At 47.4% G+C, this 22,963-nt stretch overlaps 1 protein-coding gene across 3 annotated transcripts; it reads left to right on the top strand.

Moving 5' to 3' along the window:
* The first annotated feature begins 460 nt into the window (after positions 1-460).
* FBRS (fibrosin) lies at positions 461-19,209 on the top strand. Of its 3 annotated transcripts, XM_044447988.1 has the most exons (19): positions 464-2,814; positions 7,271-7,444; positions 8,576-8,611; positions 9,201-9,230; positions 10,382-10,430; positions 11,358-11,763; positions 12,220-12,455; positions 13,574-13,773; positions 13,945-13,989; positions 14,147-14,242; positions 14,851-14,919; positions 15,015-15,044; positions 15,269-15,340; positions 15,607-15,739; positions 16,376-16,459; positions 16,553-16,636; positions 17,031-17,250; positions 17,675-17,873; positions 19,026-19,209. In XM_044447988.1, exons 1-19 carry the CDS (start codon positions 2,416-2,418, stop codon positions 19,104-19,106), a joined length of 2,643 nt encoding a protein of 880 aa, XP_044303923.1. In that variant the 5' UTR covers positions 464-2,415; the 3' UTR covers positions 19,107-19,209. The 3 variants fall into 3 exon arrangements, with proteins under 3 accessions (XP_044303921.1, XP_044303923.1, XP_044303922.1); XM_044447986.1 differs by having other exon boundaries at positions 461-2,814; positions 17,675-19,209; XM_044447987.1 differs by having other exon boundaries at positions 465-958; positions 17,675-19,209.
* Positions 19,210-22,963: the final 3,754 nt, after the last annotated feature.

The raw sequence follows: 22,963 nt of genomic DNA, 5'->3' as shown, positions 1-22,963 counted from the left end.
GCTATGACTTTAGTCCTATTCATGTCAATGGGCCTATTCTAAGCGGGACTAACACTGGATACACCGCACGCTGTGCCAAGCGCTTCCATATAAGGGCTAGGAAATGCTGCTGCACGAAACTCCGCAAGGGGCTTCCGGGAGGCAAGCGGGGGAGATGACTCGGGCATGGCCAGAATCCGAGAGGCGCTGCCGCTGGGTTGCATCACACGGAGGCGCAGTGGCGTCCGACGGTCCTTTGTCAACGGCGTGACGACGCAGCCCTCTGCGCTGCGATATTAACATCACACGTGGCTCTTGTGACATAATTGCAAGGGAGTGCTCGGAGGTGTATGACATCATTGCATCACGTTCGTCTCCGTGACACCATGACGTCACCCGGTATAAGACGGAAGTGACCCCTGAGCGGGGGGGTGAGAGAAAGAGGGTTTAAGGGAATATTCCCACCCAAAACAGTCTCTGAGAGGAAGGATATGGAGGCTAAACGACGGAACTATCTCCCCCGCCTCTTCTGGCGGAGGGATTTCGTTGCTTCTATCAACGCGAGAAGCGGAGGGATATGACGCTGTGGGCGGCGTTGCGTGCCGTGCGCAGAGAGGAAGGGGATCCGGCAGAGACAGCTAGAGAGAGGGAGAATCGGGGGCAGCGGCGGAGACGAAGCCGAGGGGGGGCGAAGGACGACGAGACCAAAGAGCCCCCCCCCGCACGCGCGGGGGAAGGGCGTACAACGCGAGCCAGCCTCTTCCCCGCGGCCGGACCCTGCGAGCCAACCACCCCTCCCCCATCCTTACTCACCTCACCGCCTCGACCAATCAGCTGTGGGGGGGCGCGAGGATAGCGGAGGGTAGCAGCCTCGCGGCCAATCAGCGTTAGGGGCTCGCGGGACCCCTTGCCTCGAGCCTGAACGAGGGCGAGAGGGGGGTTGAGTTGAAACCACCCTCAACGGCCGGCGCTCTTAAAGGTACAGCTTGGGGGGGGCAGCGAAAAGAAGGGGGTACTTTCAGCCGGAGGACAACAACCCCCCCAACCTCCAGCTCCTGTCAATGGATTTAAAGGGAGCTCGGCCTTCTTAAAGGGGAGTTCTCCTCAAGCCCTCATTGTGGCAAGAGGGAGGGGTGGCTCTTAAAGGTGAAATTTGGGTTGCTCTGGAGGACTTTGAACACTGGAATCTTAAAGGGGAGTGCGAGCTGATGAGGAAAAATGTTTGATGAGGAAAAATGTTTGGAGGGTGTTTAATTCCGGTTGTTAAACGAGTGGATGCCTGACAAGGGAGCATTTTAAAATCCAGATTTTTAAAGGGGCGGCCATGCTTTGGCAGGAAATGTGTGGAGGACTCGAAATCGTAAATTCTTAAAGGGGATTGAATGCAAGGAATTTTTTGTGCAAATCTGGATCCTTAAAGGCAAGGTCATACCCTGAAAGAGGAAAAATCCAGGAGCCCCGCCCCCTTTTAAACATTGAGCTTTGCAAAGAGGAAGTGACCACATGAGACAGATCTGAAGAGAAGATGCTGCCACAGAAGTGCTTATGGGAGATGTTGCCATCATCATCATCACTGAAGGGGAGGAAGTGACTGCCCTCTGAGCGGAAGCCATCTGCCATTGTTGGCAGGAGTCATATCTGCAGTCTTAAAGGGGAGGCTGCTCAAGCTCTTAACACTGTCGGAACATTTCAAGCCTCGATCCTGAAGAGAAGACTCTAAGGACAGCTTCTTTTATCTTTTCTAAAAAATTATATATCTTGGCACTTAAATCAGAAGCTTCCTTCAAGCTGTAGGACAACTGCTAAGTACTGGAGTTTGTTCAAAAGGATTTTCAGAACTGGCCTTTCAAAGGCACCTATCCCTTGATGTTGTTTTCACAGTTGGAGGGATGTAAAATCCTTTCTGAGGAACAAGAGTGCTGGCGTTCGGAAGGTTTTTCTTCTAAACCCAAAGGGGAGGTTTCATGTTCAAGGAGTGCTCTCTGTGTATTAGCAGGAGTTAAATGTTCTTCAATTTCCACTTTTTAAGAATTCTATCTTGAAAGTATTTAATTTTTTAATTTAATTTGTTTGCCTTTAAGAGGTGGCACTCACAGAAGGGTAACTGTGGCCAGTGCTTCTCTTGATAGGAGATTAAACTTGAATGAAGAGGAAATCCTCCTGCTTTTGAGCAGGCTCTCTAAATCAAGGAAAGGTTGATGACAGCAAGGTCTTCCTGTAATGGAATAAGAAAACCTTTTTGCAATAGAAAAAGAGGAGAGCCTTGATCTTGAATTTGCTACGTCTCTGGGTGGTGTCCACAGAAAAGGAGGGGCCAGTTGAGAACAGCTGCAATGCACTTGGCTGGTGAGGGGTGAAGGGTGCCCCCTTCTCTTGTGTCCACAACTCTCACTGGACACAGCACATCGCATTTGGTGTACCTCAAGGTGGGGCATCATGGAAGGAACAGCAGCAGCTTCTGCCCTATGCTGGAGTGGGGGAGGAGGCAGCAGTAGCCGAACACGGAGGAAGCGGCGTTGCTCACGGCGGGACCGTGAGAGTCGCTGCACTCGCCGTCGTGGGGGCCGGCCTGGGGATGCTCCCCACTGTGGCCTCTCGTCGTCATCCTCTTCAGGGTCGGACAGTGAAGGCCCCTCCCCACCTGCCCCAGTGGCACCTGGCAAAGGCCGCCCCCTGCAGCAGCAGCAGCGCCGGCGTCGGCGCCCCCTTCGGAGGCGGAAGAGAGCTTCTGGATCATCCTGCAGTCGAGATGAAGAGGAAGAAGAGGAAGAGGAGGAGGAGGATCTTATTGATGGCTTTGCCATTGCCAGTTTTGTCAGCCTTGAGGCCCTTGAGGTGAGAAAGCCTTTGCTGGCATTTGCCAGTGGGGGGCCATGGGCTGTTATGCAGTCTGAAAACTGACCTCTGGGAGGGGGGGGTTCCTGTTGTTCTAGGGGCTCCTTAGAAGTATGAAATAGCAATAAAAAAGAAGTGGGTTGAGCCTGGAATCCAGTTCATACTAAGACAACACATTGTTATTGAGACTTTGCAAGCTCAACTGAGTTGGGATCGGGTGGATTGGAGAATGGGACTGGAGACTCATAGATGCTTTAACACAACACAGTTTGTTTAGTTACGGTCATCATGGGATTCCCAAATCAAAGAACATAATGATGTGTGGTGGGCCCAGTGGATGGCATGGGATAGGGGTGGGATCAGTGGGCCACATTTCCCACATTCTTTCACCATTGGCTGACTAGGGGTGATGGGAGTTGTCGATGAAAACATCTGACTGGCTACAAGTTGTCAGCCTCTGCTCTGGAAGAACTGGATGCTGCAGTATTCTGAAAGAAAGGTGTGGTCTGGACCTGATCGGTCCCCAGGTGGGAGACAGCTGGGAACCTTTTATAGGAGTGAGAGATTTAAAGTTATGATTGATGGTGCTCAAGCCATCTAACACTGGAAAAAGTCAGACTGACTGAACATGTTTTTGGCCTGGATTCATAGTCCATTGGGAATATAGATGAGAGCCAGGCCATGATGACCTATGTTTTCTGTATGCTGAGAGATGGTTACTAATGTAGGCTGATAACTCCATTGATCTTCCAAACAGTCAGCTCAGCTAGTGAGGCACACAAGATGCTTATGTTGAAACTGATTGGCTTGTGCAAGAATGGGGACAGGTCTCATCTTTTTTTTTCTTTCTAGGATATGATTTAAGACGAGATACCCATGTGTGAGGGGTTGGGGAGATGAGGTGCAACTGGAGGAATCTCTAGCTTTTGAAATGTAAAAGGGATGAATTGGTATCAGCTTAGGGACTGCCTGTTGCTCAGTGTTAGAGCTACTATTCTGTTCATATAAGCACAAGGATTCCATCTCTAATAGTATGGCTAGAGACATCAACAGTCTATGTTAGAATAAGCTTCCTAGTAGTAGGGCAGTGGACATGTGCCATGTCAAAAGGTGTGAGGTATAGGGATGTAACATGAGCCATAAAGCAGTGGAAACCTCAAGCAAGCTGAAATTAGGGTTTGAAATGGGGTTATCTCCTCTTTGGCTGGGATGGAACTGCCACATTTTTTCTTCCTGGTAAAATGGAACATACTGTTTGCTGTCAAATTCTTAGTGCTTAAATTATGGCAGTGTCATCAGCCTGCACTGTAACCCTTGTGCTTCCAGGCATTTCCTAGGGCTGGGATATGGATCAGTAAATTTGGCAGGGGTAAGATCAACAGAACTCAGTAGGTGACTATGCTTAATTTTTTAGAGATGTGCAGGACACAGCTGTTCCACTTGCTGAAGCAGCAAAGAAGGCTTGGCTTTACCCAGGAATGCTTTAGTCTGAGTTTATAGACTAGTTTTGGACTTGCCTTTCCTGCTAGGCAGGACTGGGTGAGGAGCAGGGTGTGGACACAGGTGTCTTCACCCAGCTGCAAAGGAATCAGGTGTGTCATTAAGAACAATTCACTGCACAAGAGCATATAGAGAATCACAGAACTAGAAGGGAGGGTGCTCTGTTTAGTCTAACTCCCTGCCCACATTAACAAGAGTTGTTTTTATACTTTTTGCTTTTCCTTGTAGGAATTTCCTTCTAGATTTTTTTTTATCTTCCTCTGAGGACTTTCTAACTTGTTGACATTTTCCTTGGACAAAAGGAATCTATAAAATCTATGCAAGCTCAAAGTAAATTTAAAAAGTACCAGCTTTTTGTTTTTGTTTTACAAAGCATTCACTCACTGACTCAAAGGAAAATGTTACTTTCCATAGCAGAGTGTTAAATGACTGGCTTAGTATAACTTGGTGAGCTTCACAACTGAATGTGAATTTGAACCCAAATTAGACAAACTTGAATAACTATGCTTGGACTTAATCTGGAAATACCATGCTAATATTTAGGATATTAACAGACTTCCTAAATAAGTCCACCTAGTGCCATTTCTGCTTTCATTTAGGCAGCAGGCAAAGTCCATCCTCTTTTGCAGATTTTACAAAATTTGAATTTAAAAACTGATTGTGCGCACTCCAACAGATTTCCTTCCCTCTTCCCCTTCTATTTGTACTGTTTATTGTATATTGTTAGTTGCTTAGAGAGTCCTGTTGGGCTATTGAGTGGCATATACATTTGAAAATACATTATATAATTTATTTTTATTTATCACATATATATGATCAGCAGGAGGTTTGGGCTGCGGAGTCATCAGTATGCTGATGACACCCAGCACTACCTCTCTCTTTCAACTAACACAGGTGAGGCAGTGGCTGTATTGAACCAGTGCCTGGCCGAGGTAATGGATGAGGGCCAATAAACTGAAGCTCAGTCCAGATAAGACAGAGGTTCTGTTGGTGGGTGATTCGAGCTCCTGGGTAGGTGACTTGGGCCTTGCCCTGGACGGGGTTGCACTCCCTCTAAAGGACAGGGTCTGCAGCTTGGGAGTACTCCTCAACCCAAAGCTGTCCTTGGAAGCTCAAGTGAAAGCGGTGGGGAGGAGCACTTTCCTTCAACTTCGGCTAATCCATCAGCTGCATCCCTACCTGGAGGAAGATTGCCTAGCAACAGTAACACACGCATTGGTTACTTCCTGGTTGGAGTTCTGTATCGCACTTTATGTGGGGCTGCCCTTGAAGACAGTCCGGATACTTCAGATGGTTCAAAATAGAGCTGCCAGGATGCTGTCGCGAACTGAGCGTTATTCTCATATAACCCCAGCCCTCTATCAGCTCCACTGGCTTCCCATCGAAGTCCGGGCTCAATTCAAGGTGCTGGTTATTACCTATAAAGCCCTAAACGACTTGGGACCAAGATACCTAAAGGAACGCCTTTTTCCCTATTTGCCCTCCCGCCTCCTGAGATCAGCAACAGAAGCCCTCCTCTGGGAACCCTCTGTGAAAGATATTAGGAGACAGAGTACCCGGAGGAGGGCCTTCTCTGCAGTGGTGCCCCGTCTATGGAATGTGCTCACAAGAGAGGTCCGCCTGGCGCCGTCATTATATGTTTTTCGGCGCCAGGTTAAGACCTTTTTATTTAATCAATATTTTAATAAGTTTTAATATTGAATTGTATTATTGTATTTTATTAATTGCAGCCAGAGTGGGTCATCAATTTATTTATGCTGTTAGCTGTCCAGAGATGTTAGTAATTGGACGGCATACAAATTAAATGAATGAATGAATGTAACCCTTCTTTGTAGGATTTAAGGTAGGCAATGTGTTTCTTCCTTTTAGCTTCCTAAACCACCTTGTATATGTTGGCTGGCAATGATGGGAGCTGTCATCAGCATATCTGGAGGGCACCACATTGAGGAAGGCTGACCTAGTTTGCCCTCCAGGGTTGTCATGGTAACTCAGTTCGCATGACATTCCCTAGGAGGTTGTGGCTTATTTAACCTTCAGTGCCCAGAGGCACCATTCTGAATAGTGATATTCCAATTGTGGTGTGTCATGCCATGCAAACCCAGCTGGCAAGGATTATGCTATGGTTAAATATTTCTGTCAGCTAGATTTGCATGATAAACTACAGTTGGGTTGAGTATTCAGAGCACCACAGTTTGTCATGGCTTAAATAAATGCTCACAGCAACTGATTCAAAGTCATTCCATAAACATAGTGTCTTAGGAGAGATTTGAACTTTGTTCTTGTTAGCGTTAGTCCAGTAATGCACCACACTAGTTTTCCTACATTAGTACATTACACTAAACTTTCCACTTTAAGAATGTGCTTTTTAATGTAAGTTTCCACCATATAAACCCAATAATACACATATTTCAATTACCCCTTTCAATTCCCAGTTTATATTTTTATGTTTTTCCATTTTTCTGTATGAAGCAAATGTACATTTCTACCCCTAGAAGATATATTAGCATCTGAAGGCATGTGTGCCTCCCTGTCCCTTAAGATCTGGGTCGGAGCTCCTTTTTCCGGAGCCCTCCATGAAGGAGATTAGGAGGGTGGGTACCTGGAGAAGGGCCTTCTCTGCAGTGGTAACCTGGTTATGGAATACACTCCCCAGAGAGGTTCGCCTGGTGCCGGCACTTTATTCTTTTTGATGCCAGGCTAAACCCTTTTTATTTTCCCAATATTTTAAGGTTTAGATTGCAATTTTAATTGAGGTTTAACGGAATGGACGCTGTGCCTTACTTTGCTTTATTGTAAGACTGTCCCCAGACTATTTTGTAGTGGATGGTATACAAACATTTTAAATAAATAAGTAAATCTTTTCAGGAATAACATTGGGAAATACTTCCTGAACCTGTACTGGATCATCTGCAGTTGATTTGGTTTAATGTATGTGTGCCTTGTCACCCACCTGCAGAAGGATGCTACCTTGAAGACCCCAGAGCGACTGGAGCTTCGGATGAAGCATTCTGGAAAGCGAAAACGAGGCGAGGGGAACAACTCTGAGCCTGAGGATGAGGATGGGAGCTCAGAGAAGGGCTGTGCAGGGGAGAGAGCACGTAGAAAACGTAATAAGAGACGGCACAAAGAGGTGAGGCTTGGGGGATGTGGGAATGGGGAGAAGAGGAAACTGGGGCATAGTGGGGCATGTTCAGTGGAAAGCAGCTATTCAGAGGCCTGTCCATCTACTGCAATTTTCATTCGTATGAAACATCATTAGGCAGGCAGCAGAGGCAGGCTTGACAACAGCTAACAAGAATAATTGGTGTGCTGTGTACAGACTGCTCCAATTGAGCGATTTCGTAGGGGAGGTATGTGTGTGTGGGAGTGGGGTTGTGGATGCTGATGAATATTAGTTATGGTTGGTCTGAGGCATGCTCCCTACAAGAATCTTCTGTCTAGAAGAAAAGTAAGCAAAACCATCTCTTTTTCTTCCCTATCCATCATCAATTTGTTATGGGGAAGATGGCTTTCACTGCCAGAGTTAAGGCACTATATCTGAACAAAAACATTTGCATGTTGCCTTTCCCTGCTGAATAATCAAAATTTGCTCATGTGGACTAAAGATTAGGGAATCCCAAATCCCAGTGCTTTTTATAGTAGAAATTAAGTATAGATGGGCAACAATACAGCGAGAGCAAAACTGATGTGATCAAGTGCATTTACTGCCATATGATGCCAGTGATTTGAGGGTGAGAGATCAAATCAATAGAGGACACTGTTAGGCAGTGTTGGCCAGTGGTATCTGGGGCAGGAGACTGAGTTTTGGAGACATCAATAAAGATACTGTCCAGTGATGAACCCCTAAATGAAATACTGTGAATGACATAAACAGAGGGGCTATCTTAACATCTCAGTCAGAACTTCTATAAATTCCTGATGCAGTGAAATGGCTCATGGCATTCTCAGAACACCAGATGATTTTAGAACAAAGAATAATGGTGTTGATTCCTGTGGATGTAACGTATGCCTGTGCAACACATGCTAGCCAATCACAGGTTGAGATCATACCTTCCTTTGGAAACACAGTGGATGTGTTTTTCAAGTGGGCACATTATTTCCTTTTTCCAGTGTAGAAGGTACAGAGTTGTGACTCTCCTGACAAAATAAGCAAGCTTGGCATCTAAGGTCTTCACATTTTTCCTTTAATTTTGTTTTTAAAGATGATCAGCCCACAAGTATTGTGTCTAATCTCTCTTCCCCACTGCTTTTTTATTTCCAGCCTTCTCTCCAATCCTACCTGGAAACTGGATATATAGTAAGTGAGCAATATATGTGAGTTATCTTCCTTACCCCCACTCTCTAGATTTTTGGTTATAGACTGCTAGCAGTAAGTCCTGGCAATGTTTTGTTCCACTGCTCAAATTTTCCATCAGGAAAATCCTTTTTGCTCAAGCTGAGATGGAGTTAATTGCAGAAATGCCAGAAGACATGGGGAATCTTCTCCATATTGCTAGATCAGAGCAGATCCTGGACTATTGGACAGCTAAGAAGCAGTAAGGGTGTGATCCTGTGCTAATTTAGACAGAACAAAGGCCTACATTTCCCAGAACAACATGATCTAGAAGCAGGTTGTTCTGTTCTGACATTGTTTTGATGAATCTATTGTGCTCTTGCAGTCTTCTTTCTCTCCGCCCCCCCCCCCCCCCCCCCCCCCCCCCCCCCCCCCGCCCCATACAGGCCCCAGTGAGGCCTAGCTGCTTTTGGTCCACAGAAACTTAATGTGAGGTCCTCAACTGGACCTCCTTCAGTTCTTTGTACTACAGAGCCTGCTTTTGATTAGTATAGGTTGGGGAAAGAATTTTGAGTTCAGTGTACTATTTGACTTTTGCCTTCTCTCTTTACAGTGTGATACAGAAAGCGACCCAGAGGAGCAGGTAGACTTTGACTCTGTCCCAGATCATTTGCCAAGCATCTTTTGTGATTACCACACCTCCCCGCACTTAGCAGTAGTTGTATATGTTCCAAGAGTGGATGGCTGGGTGTTACGGGTGTTACTGGGAGCGGGGGGGGGGGGGAGTGTGAAGGATGCAAGAGCGCTGTTTCTGTTCATGCCAAGCTACTTCCATGCCAGTGGTCCCACCCACACTGTCTTGGAGTGTATGACTATTTCAGCTGTGGGGATCTTCCCACACATATGCGAAGGTTCTGTGAAAACCTCCCTGTTGCCTGATTCCAGATGCAGAGTACAGAGGCTCTAATCCACTGAAGACTTTAGGGCGGGGTGGGTTCCAAGTGTCCCCTTGATGATCCCTGAACGAAGGAGGAGGAGGAGGAGGGAGAAAGAAACAAAATGGGGCTGTGTAGCAACTAGTGAGTGCTATGGGGGTCAAACTAAGCTGGGTCTGTACTTCATCATCATCATCATCATCATCATTATTATTATTATTATTATTATTATTATTATTATTATTATTATAATAACATTTCTATGCCGCCCCTTGCCGAAACCTCGGGGCGGCTTACAACATGATAAAATACATTGAAATACAATAGTACATAATAGCACTACTCAGTGCTTTGCAGTACCTTGCCCCTGCATATTTTTAATCCTGCCTCCCAAGGCAGCCTGCTGCAGGGAGAAGGACAGGGTCCATGGGCTGAAAATCATTCCTGCACCTCTTGTAGTTGCCCATTTCTACTATAGGAGGTCAAAAGGAGAGTTTTGAGTGGAACCGGAAGCCCAAGTAAGTCCAAGTGGTACTAGAAGCACAAGATTTGCAGGAGTGTGTTCCTACTGGAAGGAGCTGACAAAATATCACAAATGGGCCAACATCAAACACATTTGATAGCCTTCCCTCAGTAAGAACAAAGTTGTGTGCGTGAGCTATGACGGGTGGCAGTAAAAGAAGAGAAATCTGATTGGTTTAGGGATCATTTCTGCCTTGGTTCTCTGTCTGTCATGTAAATCAGTCAGCTCCATGCATTAACCTAATGAGTGGGTCAATCCTTGTGTGGAGAACTATGGCAGCCTTTCCCAGCTGGCTGCCCACATGAGGTAACATGAGGTTGTTCCTTGTCTTTGCAGGCCTCCGTTGATGACCTCGAACAGTCATTCACTGTCTCAACCAGCAAAGGTAAACAAGGTGACATGAGGGCTGACAGAGGCTATTGGTGATCCACAACAGTTCTAAAATGTGGACAGTTCACTTTGGTGTGTAGCATCTGGCTTGTAGGTGGTTGGGGAGGGGCCCCATGTCATCCCCTAGTTCAAAGATGCTCAGTTCAAAGATTCTGGAGAGCAGCTGCAAATCTGAGTAGATGGTGCTAGCTTAAGCCTGCCATCCCCAGATTGGGGCCGTCCCATAACTCCCATGGGCTGCAGCTCCCATTTTTCCTAGTCAGCGTTGCTGGAGATAGTTTGTCTGGCCAGACAGTCAGTACAGCTTTGGGCATCTCCGCAGCTTGATTGAGGCCGATGGCTTGTTCAAAGACCAAAGAGCTAGAGCAGACTTGGCTTGACAGAATTCTATTGCAGTTAGCAAGAACTTACGCAGGTTTTCCTTTCCTCTGCCTCATGGCACGTACTGTGGTACATTTGGTGAAGCAATGGATCTGAATTGGGACAAAATGAATATATTGCACTAGGTTCTGCCTCTCCTTGAGAGTGGGGTCACCCCTTCAGAGTTCCTGAAAGAGTAGTAATACTACTCATTGTATGGTATAGTAAATACTTGAAGTGCTTAGTGCTCTTCTAGTTTGACCCCTCTGCTGCCGCCGCCACCCCCACCACCGAGGTTTCAACCCACTTTGTACTGGCTTTTCATGTTGTTTTTAAATGACATTGTTGCTTGTGAGTATTGGCCTCCTGCACCTCCAAAATAACTCTCTGGTGGGTGTCTATGGTTGCTTATTTGGCACAGCAAAAACTGTCACCGAAACATGATGCTGGCCTAGTCATTGACCCTGTGACTGAGTTAGGCTTTTAGTTCTCAGTTCTGCTCTGTGCATTGGGACTCACTACCCCTCACTTGTCTTTTCTCCCCCTCCCTTTTTTCCGGAAGCCTCGGGACCCATTGGTGCATTAAACGGGAGCTGTGAAGCCAAACTCTCTGTGATCCCTAAAGTCTCTGGCCTGGAGCGGAGCCAGGAGCGCAACTACGAGGCCGACCGGGACCCCCTGCTAGTGCCTTTCCTGCCCAAGGAGCCCCCTTCTCAGGCAGCCGCAGCCCCCGTTCCAGCTCAGGCCTTGCCCCCTAGCCCTCCTGCCCCACCGCCCTCCAGGACTCGGGCTCAGACGCCGAATACTCTTCATGGGACACCCCAGCCCAAAGGCCAGCTGCCTCCAACACCTCAGGGGGGTGCAGTCCCTCATAATCTCACCCAGAGCCAGCTGCATATGAAGGTACCACCTTTTACCAGCCAGACGCAGGCCCCATATGCTGTAGGGCTGGACCTCAGCACTGGAGGGTGAGTCCCAACATGATCTGTCTACAGAACACACTCTACCATTTCTCCTTTTCTCTGTTTGCCTTCCTCCCTCTCCCCTTTCCCCCCTCCCCCTGCTTTCACTTTTCCCTTTTTCCTCCTGTCTCACTGCTTCTATACTGTGGTTCCCCTTTGCTCCCCCACATTTAATTGTTTGCCCCTCCCTACTTTAGTTCAGTTGTTTAAGTCTTTCCTCATAAATTTCATCTAGATGCTCTGATCACAAAGATGTTTTGATTTGACAACATGGGATGTAGAAGTGTCCCAAATTAATTTCAATTTTCTAACCAACTGTTACAGAAAATCCTTTTTCTAATGTTACTATGAGTAAAAGATTCTGTAGAGTCCTTCTCTGACTTGTGTCCTTTCTGGCATCTTTCATTATTCTGTTTCTTCCTTATATGTGCACTGCAAATTATTTTTCTCTCCCTTTTTCAGGTGCAGCCGTGGTGCAGCTCACCCTAAGCCCATCCTCCCACCCTGCTCCCCTTCTTCCTCTCAGCTCCCTCACCGACCCTCCACCCCCTCACTGGCCCTGCCTCCCCATGCCTTTTCGTCCACGCTTCGACCCCCTTCCCACCACCCAGGCATGTTCACCCCTTCACCTGGACTCCCCCCACCACCCCCTCTGCTTCAAGTTGCTGGGCACCCAGCTGCAGCCGCTGCCATATCTGGTAAGAGAGACTTGGATGGAGGGGCACGATCAGTGCTTTGGGAAAGGGTGGTTGCAAAGAGTGCTGTTCACATGATGTGCTGTACACACGTACAGGAATCATGTGTGAATGACTATACAAATTTCAGTTGTAGAAGTCAACAGTTATTGCACCCCCAAAAATGCTACATATAAACTGCACTCACATTTTTATGCACTGTGGTACAAAGGTATAGTGGTAAATTTTGAAGTGTTCTCACACCCTCGGGAGTGTCTTAAATTTCAGGTAGCTCTCTTGATCTATATCAGCAAATCGATTCTAGTAGTTTTCATCTGCATCAGGAGCAGGTCTTTAGCAAGTCTAATACATCTTAACTGCCTGTTTGATACCAAGCCACCCCAAACTACTTTACACTGCAAAAAGGAGCAATATGTTGCTGGTGGGAAAAATTTATCTTCCCATACTTATTTTGAGGATTGTATTAAGCTCAGAGGGAACAGGGAAGCCTGGGAGGGAATTGGCAGCTCATGTGGGTGGTTCTCTTACAAAAATAGTGCTGATGCTGGGTTCCAGCAAGCCTTGAATATTTATTCAAGGAAAACCTGAAGTGAACTTCTAATTTCATGGCTGTCCCCATGGTATGTGTGGGGATATGGGTTCAGGCAATGTCAGGTGAGCAATATAAAGTAGTACTACTGGAAGGTACTATTCATTATGTCGTGTGATCCCCAGCTTCATTTTTAAAGTACATTTTTAGTTGTTACAAGGTGGAGAGAGAGAGAACTGTTGGAACATAAGATGGTAATATGGAGCAGGAAGTTAAAGAAATTGAGGAGGAAGTTGGAATAACAGGAAAGGCACATGGAAGGCTGAGCTGCAGAGGAGTCTGTATGCCTTGGAAGGTTGACATCTTGTTGACAAAAAGAGCCTTGGTTAAGAGGGAGAATGCTGAAGCTGAGCCTAGCTCAAATGCTTGTGGGTCAGTTGACCCACTCCTGGGGGGTAGGGGCTATGTACAGATGGAGAGTTACATGGGCAGGTAGGTGGGTGTCTGTCTCCTCTTCTTGCAGCATTCCTGTTCTCCCCTCATGGACTCCCAGCAACATGCTTTTAGGTGACTTTTTCTTCTGCTTCCCCAGAACAAGAACTAATTCGCCAAGACCTGAGCTCCCGATTCCTCACGGCACAAGGCAGCGCCGACATGGGGGCTACCGCCATCCGCCCCCTGGCCTTCCAGTTCCACCAACACAACCACCAGCACCAGCACACCCACCAGCACACCCACCAGCACTTCACCCCTTTCCCACCAGGCATGGTTCCCACACCTAGCCCAGCCATGGTGAGTGAAGACCTAGATGGGCTTGCTGGGCAAAGCGGGAGACAACAGGTGCAGGGCTGTGTTGCATCAGCTGGTGTAGGGGTAAACCTTTGGGATCCGATTTTTGGGTAGGGATAATCCCCATCCCATCGGCCAGAAGAGTCATTTTCTGATTCTGTTCTCTCTCTCCAGTTTGATAAATATCCTGGCAAGATGGATGGGATCCTGAGGCATAATGTAAGTGCACCCTTTCTGGAGGGTGGAGACCATAGTCTTTTTGGTAGTCCACAGAAGGTCTTGGAGTGGCTCATCCTGAAAATGGAGCTGAGCCCTCCTCCCCCCGTGCCTTGGTTTCTCCAGGTGATGCCTCTATTGGTTTCTTCTTTTCTTCTAGTTATATACTGGATACAGCCCAACTGTTTCGGGGATCTCTCCAGTCTTGCCTCCTGCTGTGACCTTTGGCTCCCTGCAGGGGGCATTCCAACCTAAGGTGAACCCTCCAGATGCAATTGATAAATGGGATTTCTTTGGGAGGAAAGTTTAGAATTCAGGACTCCTGGGTTCTCTTCCCACCTCCTGGGAAGTGGAAGGGGGTGTCTAGTAGATTTACAGGTGGGAGGGCTGAGCTGGGCTGCCTGGATTGTCTTTGTGAGGAATGAGCTTGAAGGGAAATAGCAGACGATACAAAAGCTAGAATGCCTTGGACTTTGGGGCTTTGTGTGTTTGATCAGGTGCTTGGACTCATGGGTTCACTTGCTGGCTCTGGAAAGGTCCCAGCAGAGTAAGCCTTGTGCAACCATGCAGGAGAACGGATATGCAGTGTGCATATAGTGGCTTCTCCCATCTTTCAGAGTTGGTCAGCAATTCTATAGGTTAGGAGAGGAGGGCTCAGATCCAAGACCCTTTAGTAGATGGGAAGAGAGCCGGGATCCTTGGAGTCTACAGAGAAAGCATAGTTGAGGACTGGGTGGAAGACTGAATTCCCGTGTTCTGTCATTGAATGGCATGGCTGGGTATGGCATGTGAACACAGAAAAACTAAAGAGGGGAATTAAGCTCATAGCTCTGTCCAGTGACCTGACTGTCTTTTTCTTCCCAGAGCACTAACCCTGACCTGCCATCCCGGCTGGCCACTGTCCCACCCAGTTTGGCCCAGAAAGGCACCCAGGTGAATTTGCATCTTTATCTGGAGGTGTGGGGTGAGGTGGGGGCAGTGTGGAAACAATGTCTAACCCAGCCCTTGGTTTGTCTGTCTCTTTGCAGCTCTCTGATCCCTTCCGGCCAACACTGAGAGTGAGTAAGCCCAAGGACTGCTCCTGACTCCAGTGCAATGGGATGGATGTGTGTGGGGAGGGTGCAAGGCATAGTGGTGACTGACTCAGCAGGGGTGAGAGGTGGGAGTTGCACGGCGGGTGAGGTGAGGTGTGGAGAATGACTCAGTTAGCATGTAGGGCAACCTGTGCCTGGCCCAGCAGGGAACTAATATACCGAGCTGATGGTTCCCCCTTCTCCCGCAGAAGCCTGGGAAGTGGTGCGCCATGCACGTTCGTGTAGCTTACATGATCCTGCGGCACCAGGAGAAGATGAAGGTAGGGTAGGCCTGCACTGCCTCCCCACTCAGCCTCTGTACAGCGTGGTACAGCTCCTGCTGGTGGCTGCCAAAAGGTCACTGACAGTGACGAAGACCTGGATCCAAATTTGGGTCCACAAGTCTGGGCTTGAGGAGGCTGGGGAACCAGAAACCCTACTGAAGCTGGAACAGAGCCAAGTAGGAGGTGTTCCTGCCAAAGTATGGGCTGAAGCTTGTGCCAGGTCTCTTGCTCATGGGGGACATGCCTTCTTTCTTTCCTCACAGCTGATGCAGGGGGACCCCCACAAATTGGATTTTCGGAATGACCTCCTCACGGGCTTGCCTGGAACGGGAGCCTTTGGTAGCCTGCCGCATGGCCAGGAGCTGGCACGCCCTGCCACCCTGTTCACAGCTTCTGGTCAGTGCTCTCTGTTCCATCCAGGAGGGGCTTTCCCTGGGGCTTGTAAGATGACAGCACCTGGCGACTCACCATTTCAGCCCTCTGACCCTTGTACAGATGGTGCCAGTCTCCTTCTACAGTATGCGGAAGCTCCCCAGCAATGATAGTAGTGAGCTTTTCCAAGGGACATTTTCCTCTGCTACCTTTTCTGTCAAATTTGAACATATTTGCCCTACCTTTATAGCAGGAATGCAAAACCTGAGACCCGAAGGCTAATCTGACCCTCTGAGGTGTTCCAGAAAGCCTAACCCTTTCCCCTTGCTCCCAACTACTGATCATGTGATGGTTTTCTGGCTTTTGTGCAGTCCCCCATGCCATTCTAAAAGGTTGAAATAGCTTTCCTAAAGCTTGCTTACTGGCTGTAAGCTTTTTGATTACTGGATGCAAGCTCTGAGTTTGTTAGGTGAAATGAATGGACCTAAAACAGGTATTGTTCTGTGTAAATTACATGAGAATGGCTAGGGCTCTGACCCCAAAAGGATTTCTGTTTTGGGGAGCCCAGTGTCCTCAAGCTATCAGTTACATCCCTTTCTTCTCACTAGCTGGACACATCATCAGTAATTCTTCTCCCCTGCTTCCCTTTTGCTTTTTCAGGTGTTGTTCATCCAGGCAGTGGCTCTTCCTTTGGTCCTGCCAGCACCCCTCATGGATCCTTCCTGAGCCCTAGTCCCCACATTGGTAAGAGCTGGCTTGCCAGAGGGATGGGGCAAATGGAACAGGAATCCAAACCATCAGTAAAATTGCTCACTGCTCTGCTTACCTCTTTTCCAGATCCCTTTGGCCGACCCCCCAGTTTTGCCTCCCTCGGGGCTCTCTCCAATGGGGCTTTTGGGGGCCTGGGCAACCCATCCTTCAGTGAGTATTATTGGGGAATTGAACTTCAGAAGCTATCATTTAATGAGGACAGGAAATTTTTTGTTAGGGTTTCCCTTGGAGCTACTAGGCCAGGTAAGCAAATGATGAAGGATGAACCTTCCTTTGATAGGTAGGAATAGAACCCCAGGCTCTGGATTCCTGCCCCTTTTCTTCCCCTCACTGCACCTCACTACTGCAGCTAGAGAAGAAACCCATGAAGCCTGATTCCCTGGCAAGCCTCTCAGTTCTTCACCATGAACTGGAGAAAGAAACCCAAAGGTCTAGCTTTTCACTGGGGATTTTGATTATGTACTCCATTGTTCCAGAGTTTGTTTGGGCTGGGGCAGCTCTGCTGCTAAAGTGCCAGATCTGATTTTCTTGCTTTCCCTCCCAGACTCAACCACTGTCTTTGGGCAGAAGGACAGTCCTGGAGCTATAGGCTTTCCTAGCCCCCATGAGACATGGAATCGCCTACATCGCACACCCCCTTCCTTCCCCACTGCCCCAGCCTGGCCCAAAGGTGGCACTGGAGATGGGACTGAGCGTGGCAGCACCCAGCATGACAAGGAGACTGAAAAGCCAGAAGGGCCGGTGATCAAGGATGAAAAGGACAGGTGAGAGGCAAAGAGGAGGCAGCATGTAGGGAGTGATGGTGGGACTTGCTGAAGTACTGCAAAGTCATGCACATCTTGCTATGTTTATGTTTTAACAGGAGGGTTACTTTCAAAGCCGTTTTTGGTTAAAGTGTGAAGAGACTTGGACAGAGAGAGAGGGAAGGGCTTCTTATGTGGGTGTATTAAGAATCAAAACAGAATATGGGGAAGGGATCAAGGTGCAGTGAAGAGCAAATAGAGAGGACTCCTCTTTGGGAGTGGGGAGGATGGTTGTTGTGGGTGCTAAGTGGAGGTGAGAGCAAGGGTTGGCTGTGGAGGAGACTGGGCCAGGTTAGTGGGCAAGACATTGAGTGGCTGCCAGAAAATTATTCACGGTTTGGCCAGGCGGGACTGTCACTCAGTCATCTGTGTACATGTGTTTCAGGGATGCACTGTTCTCGCGCCATCCGCTGCGTGCCTCTCCAGCTACTCCCACCCCAAAGAACACAGTCCTGGCCCATGAAGAGCCCCCTGGGCGGCCCCATGTGCCAGCAGAACGCGAGCACCGCTATGGAAGCCCAGCCAGTTCTGGCCATGCCTCTCGCTCTCCATATCCTGAGCTGCCCCTGAAGAAGGAAGTGAAGGTGAAGGAGGAGCCCGAGCTAACAGGCTTTGAGGGGGCCCTGCGCACAGGGGCTCCCTATCACAGCACCCTGCATGTCTCCCACCCCTTGGGGACACTGGCTGTATTTGAGAGGCCCCAAGCCGGGACTGGTGGAAGCGTCTCCCCGTACTTGGTGGCTGCCCCACCCTCAGCAGCCTCCTATGCTGCGCTTGAAGCTTGGCGTGAGCCCTACCACCGTGGGCTGGAGCTGCACCCACTTCAGCGCCTGCCCCGCTACCTGGATACCACATCGCCGGCTGTTGCTGAGGACTACGAAAGGGCCCGGTTGTATGGTTTGCCACCCCCACCCCACCCTGGTCTCATGGCCTATCCCCGCCACCAAAACGGGCTGCTGGCAAAAGCCACCCCCTCGGCCGCCGCCGCTGCCGCCGCCGCCGTGGGACTACTCAGTGCCCCCCCACCACTCATCCCAGCTTCAAATGCTCGCCCCTGTTCCCCCCGGCGGGCCCCAGACATCCGAGAACTGGCAGCAGCCTACAAGGACCGGGACTCCAGATAATGGTGTCGCAGTGAGGGGCCCTGGAACATGAGCGCCTAAACCGAGAGGCTTCCCACATTACTGGACTGATGGACGGAGTCAGCAGAAGCCCTAGGCAGCTATCTAGGCCCCCTTTCTGGGGGGTGGAAGTGTGGTCCTCCTGCCGCCTTAGCCTGAGTTAGGGGCCTGCCGCTAAACACCACCCCAGAAAGACTTGAGTCCCTTCAGTCCTGGTTCATGTTGGGGCTTAAGATGACGGGGCCTGTTTTTTTTTAGGGGGGCAGGAATCCAGGTGTTGGGGTGCCCTCGTTTTGTGTCTCTTAATTTCGGCAAAAATCCCTCTTCCTGCCTCTGTGGGAATTGACAGAGGTTTGGTGTCTTTTTCCAGTATTCCCACTGGGCTGAAATTGAACTCTGGGTGGATGTTCTGCTCCTCCCACCAAGAACTGATGGGAAAGCTGCTTTCAGGGGAAAGGGGAGGGCTGTATCTTGGGGCACCTCCCCCACCAGGCAGTGTAAATATTTATATATTCTGCCCCAGGCAGGTGGGGAAAAGGTTTTTTGTACATTTATAAAAGGTTTGAGATTGTGATTTTAAAAGTGACTTCTCTCTCTCCTTCCCTCCCCCCACAGCTCCCCTTGTTTTTACTGTACTGCTCTTTTCTATACCTGTATCCACTCTCTGCCCACCTCCCATCCCTTTTCCTCCTGTAAGTGATCCAAAAGGTGCAACAAAGGGGGTGGGGCGCAACGCACTTGTCCAATGCCCTTTTCTTCCCCAGGTTGGTTAATTAAACCCCAAACTGGTGCTTCTGGATTCCTTGCTCTGCGTGTGTGTTTGGATGACTTGGGGAGAGTTGGGCAAGAGAAGGTGGGAGTGGGTGGGCTAAGCCTTCTGATTTCTTTCTGGGCTGGGAAGGGAATAGCAACCCTGGGAAAGTGAAGTCTGAGCCCTGTATTAACTTTTTTCATTTTATTATTATTTTTATTATTATTATTAGAACATTTCTATGCCGCCCCTTGCCGAAGCCTCAGGGCGGCTTACAACACAATAAAATACAATACAAAAATAACAATATAAAATTAAAATTAATAATATATATATATATATATAAACGATATAAAAGAAGTTATAAAAGAAAAGTTAGAAAAGAAAAGAAGTCGCCCTGGCCAGATAAATAAGTAAATATTGTTAACAATTAAAATGACATTTAAATAAAAAGGTCTTCACCTGGCGCCGAAAAACAAATAACGACGGCGCCAGGCGGACCTCTCTGGGGAGCACATTCCATAGATTGGGCGCCACCGCAGAGAAAGCCCTCCTCCAAGTACCTACCCTCCTAATTTCTTTCACAGAGGGTTCCTGGAGAAGGGCCTCTCCCGCAGATCTCAAGGGGCGGTCGGGCATATATGGATGTAAGCGCTCCTTCAGGTAGCCAGGTCCCAAGCCATTTAGGGCTGTATAGGTCATAACCAACACCTTGAATTGGGCCCGGACTGAGGAGAAAGGGAGTAAGATGTGCAGTCAAATACTAGACTGCTGGCACAGATTTCCTCATGTCCCTGAAAGCATTCATCAAATATTGCAGTCATGTTGGACATAGGGCTGCAGTTTTGGAGCAAGAAGGGCAGGTGACAATTTCTGGCACTGAGACATAATCAGCAGTGGTCCTAAGGCAGCCCTTCCCAACCTCACCCCCAGCCTACCCTGCCACTGGGAACTACGGACATCAAGTGTGCCCCAGATTAGAGAAGGCTGTTCTTTGGAAAATTCAAAACATCCTTTTGCCTTCGGATTAACAGAAATCACTTTGCTCAGAATGGAAAGCATTTCATCCTCTCCTCCTATCATCAGTGGATCCTAGAACTACAGTCCAGAAGACTTGTTTGGAACAATCTTGCCCCAGTAGATCATAGACAGGGATAGATGCCCATCCTAGAGAGATGCCTGCTGGGTAGGAGTTTCTTGGAATTAAGTGTGTCTAAGTGCCTCTTCCCTGTATAGGGAAGCCTTGGTAGCCTTCCCCAACCTGCTGCCCTCCCAGTATATTGGACTGCAACCCCTGTATTCCCAGCCAGCAAAGCTGTCAGGTAGTCTGTGGAATGCATTGCAACAAACTGCCAGATTAGAAATCTCTGAAGGGTAGCCAGTACCAGTCATAGCCAGAGGTTTGCTAGCTGTTGTTAAATGCTAAACTAGATGGGATTGTTGCTCTGACCCAAAATAATTTATCCTGGGTTCTGAAAATACCTGATTGTGTAACAAAACAATATATACAGCTACATTTTGTTCCATTCAGCTACCTAAATTTGGGAGGCAAGGACTGCACTTGGGAGTGTTATTGTGCCCGAGAGAGTGCCACCTATTATTTTCTTTGAAACTTGTAGCTGTCATAAACATCTAGGCTGAGAAAGTGTTCAAAGGACCAGTCATCTCCCAGCCCTTAGCATTAAGCATATTAGTGAACTGTAGAATGGGGTAGCCAGTATGGAATGGTGGTTTTCAAGCAAATCCCATGGCTGTCTCCAGCCCAGAGATGTGTGGCTATGTGGGGTTGGGCTCCATGCCTTTACATCCTGCTTAATATCATGAACTGCTCTGGGGTGAGTAGATTTTGGGACTGGGGCAGTTGATGAAGTGGCATGAAAGCCAGAAATGAGCCAGACTAGGATTGCTAGTGTGTGTGTGCCCATGCTCACTTCAAACACCGTATCCCATTCATCTACAGTATTTTTATCCCACTGCTCAGTCAAAATGGCTGCTAGAGAGCCTTATATATTGTCAGTAAAACAAAACAGCCCCTGCCCACAGGCTTTCAAGGTAAAGACATGACACAAGAGAAAGATATGGAAAGTATATCTTACCATATAGCATCTTTTATGATTCTTTCAAAAAGTAGGTATTCTACCAGCTCTTCTAAGACTGGAGTGCAGAACATCAGCCTGGGGTCCTCAAGAGGGCCCCTTCCCTCTTGTGGTTTCCTGACTTGTGCAGTGCTCCCCAGTCTTAAAGGCCAAAGTGCCTCTCATTAGCCTTCATTACTGATAGTACTAAGAGCTGTAAGCTAAATTATGCTGGTATTTTTGACCCTATTGCTTTGTCCTTACCAACCACTGAATTGTGGACCCCAAAACTGCTCTGAAATGGAATAAAGTCCACCAGCAGAAATAGATCCAACATCCTGCGATAGGGCCTAAATTTATTTATTAGATTTCTATCCTGCCCATTAACCAAAATGGCTCTTTGGGTGGGTTACAAAATGTAACAATATACATACTAAAACATGAGAAAAACAATTACAACAATAAAATTAAAATGAAACATGAGGAAAAATTTGTAATAAAACCACACAATTACCTCAGTTCTTAATAAAAGGCACAGTAGCACAAGATGTAATAAATATAAAAACCTTTAACAATGAAAATTTTAGGCAAAGAGGGCTTTACCTTGCACCAAAAAGAATAGTGCCAAATGAACCTCTTTGGGAGCTGATTCCAGATTCAGGGGGCCACTACTGAGAAGGCCCTTCTTGTAGCCACCCTGCTTATTTCCTTCAGATGATGATCTTAGGGCCCAGGTAGGCATGCAGGGGAAGAGGCACTCCTTTGGATAACCTGATCTCAAGCCATAACCCATATGTAATATACTGATTTGGGTGCTCCATCAGTTTGAACAAGGAAGCAGAAGAAATTTTAGCCAAAAGGGACTGGAATAAAATTTCTTCCTGATTTAGGGTAAATGAGCTTTTCACTACACTTTAGAAGAAACCTGAAAGCCTTAGCTATATTTAAGGTACTAGGTGCTGCAGAAATTACTTTTGCAGAAAAGAGGCAAGTAGTCCAAAGCTATAGACGAACCTTCCTCACCCCCTCAAAAAATGGCCCCAGTGTTTGCTTCAGTTTTGACCAGGATCAGTCTTAAAATATGAAAAGTTAGAAGAATCCCTTTCTCTTGTCATTTACTTACATGTGAGATTAGCTGTCAAGAGCTTCCACACAATCTTCAATCTTGCAATTTTCCATCCAATCACAATTGGGACATTCCAGTTTTTTTCAATCAGTAGCATTTTATTTTAATGCCATTTTTACTCATTTTAAAAGTATTTTAAAGCAATCTCAGAACATAGGAACATTACATGATCTTGCAGGGTTTAACAAAATTATCAAAACACATAAAAGTTAAACACAATATAATTTATTTTTCTTGAGGTTCCCTTTCACATGACTTAAAGTGTTCCAGTGGAGTTGATCAAAAATGTTTTCCAACTGTCCAAAACAACAGAATTTACATTCTACAGTTATTTCTAATGGGGATTTTTTAAAACCATAACTGATGTTTTCATAATCCATTTTTTGCAGTAAATTGGGACTCTGACAACCTTGCAATTAGAATGCAATGCCAGCATCCTAGAGCTGTTAACAACATAGGCCATATTGAGTTCATTGGGACTTACTCCAAAATAAGTAGGCAAACCTTTGTAGCCCAAACAATATCATCTTTCATTCAACAGAACCTGGTATCAAGAATTACCTTTACAAAAATATCTGTAGACTCTCATCATTTTAAGAAC

Source organism: Varanus komodoensis, unplaced genomic scaffold (genome assembly GCF_004798865.1).
Source record: "Varanus komodoensis strain SLA01 unplaced genomic scaffold, ASM479886v1 scaffold53, whole genome shotgun sequence".
NCBI lineage: Eukaryota > Metazoa > Chordata > Lepidosauria > Squamata > Varanidae > Varanus > Varanus komodoensis.
Note: the sequence above shows the minus strand (reverse complement) of the source record. Positions and strands in the feature narration are given on the sequence as shown.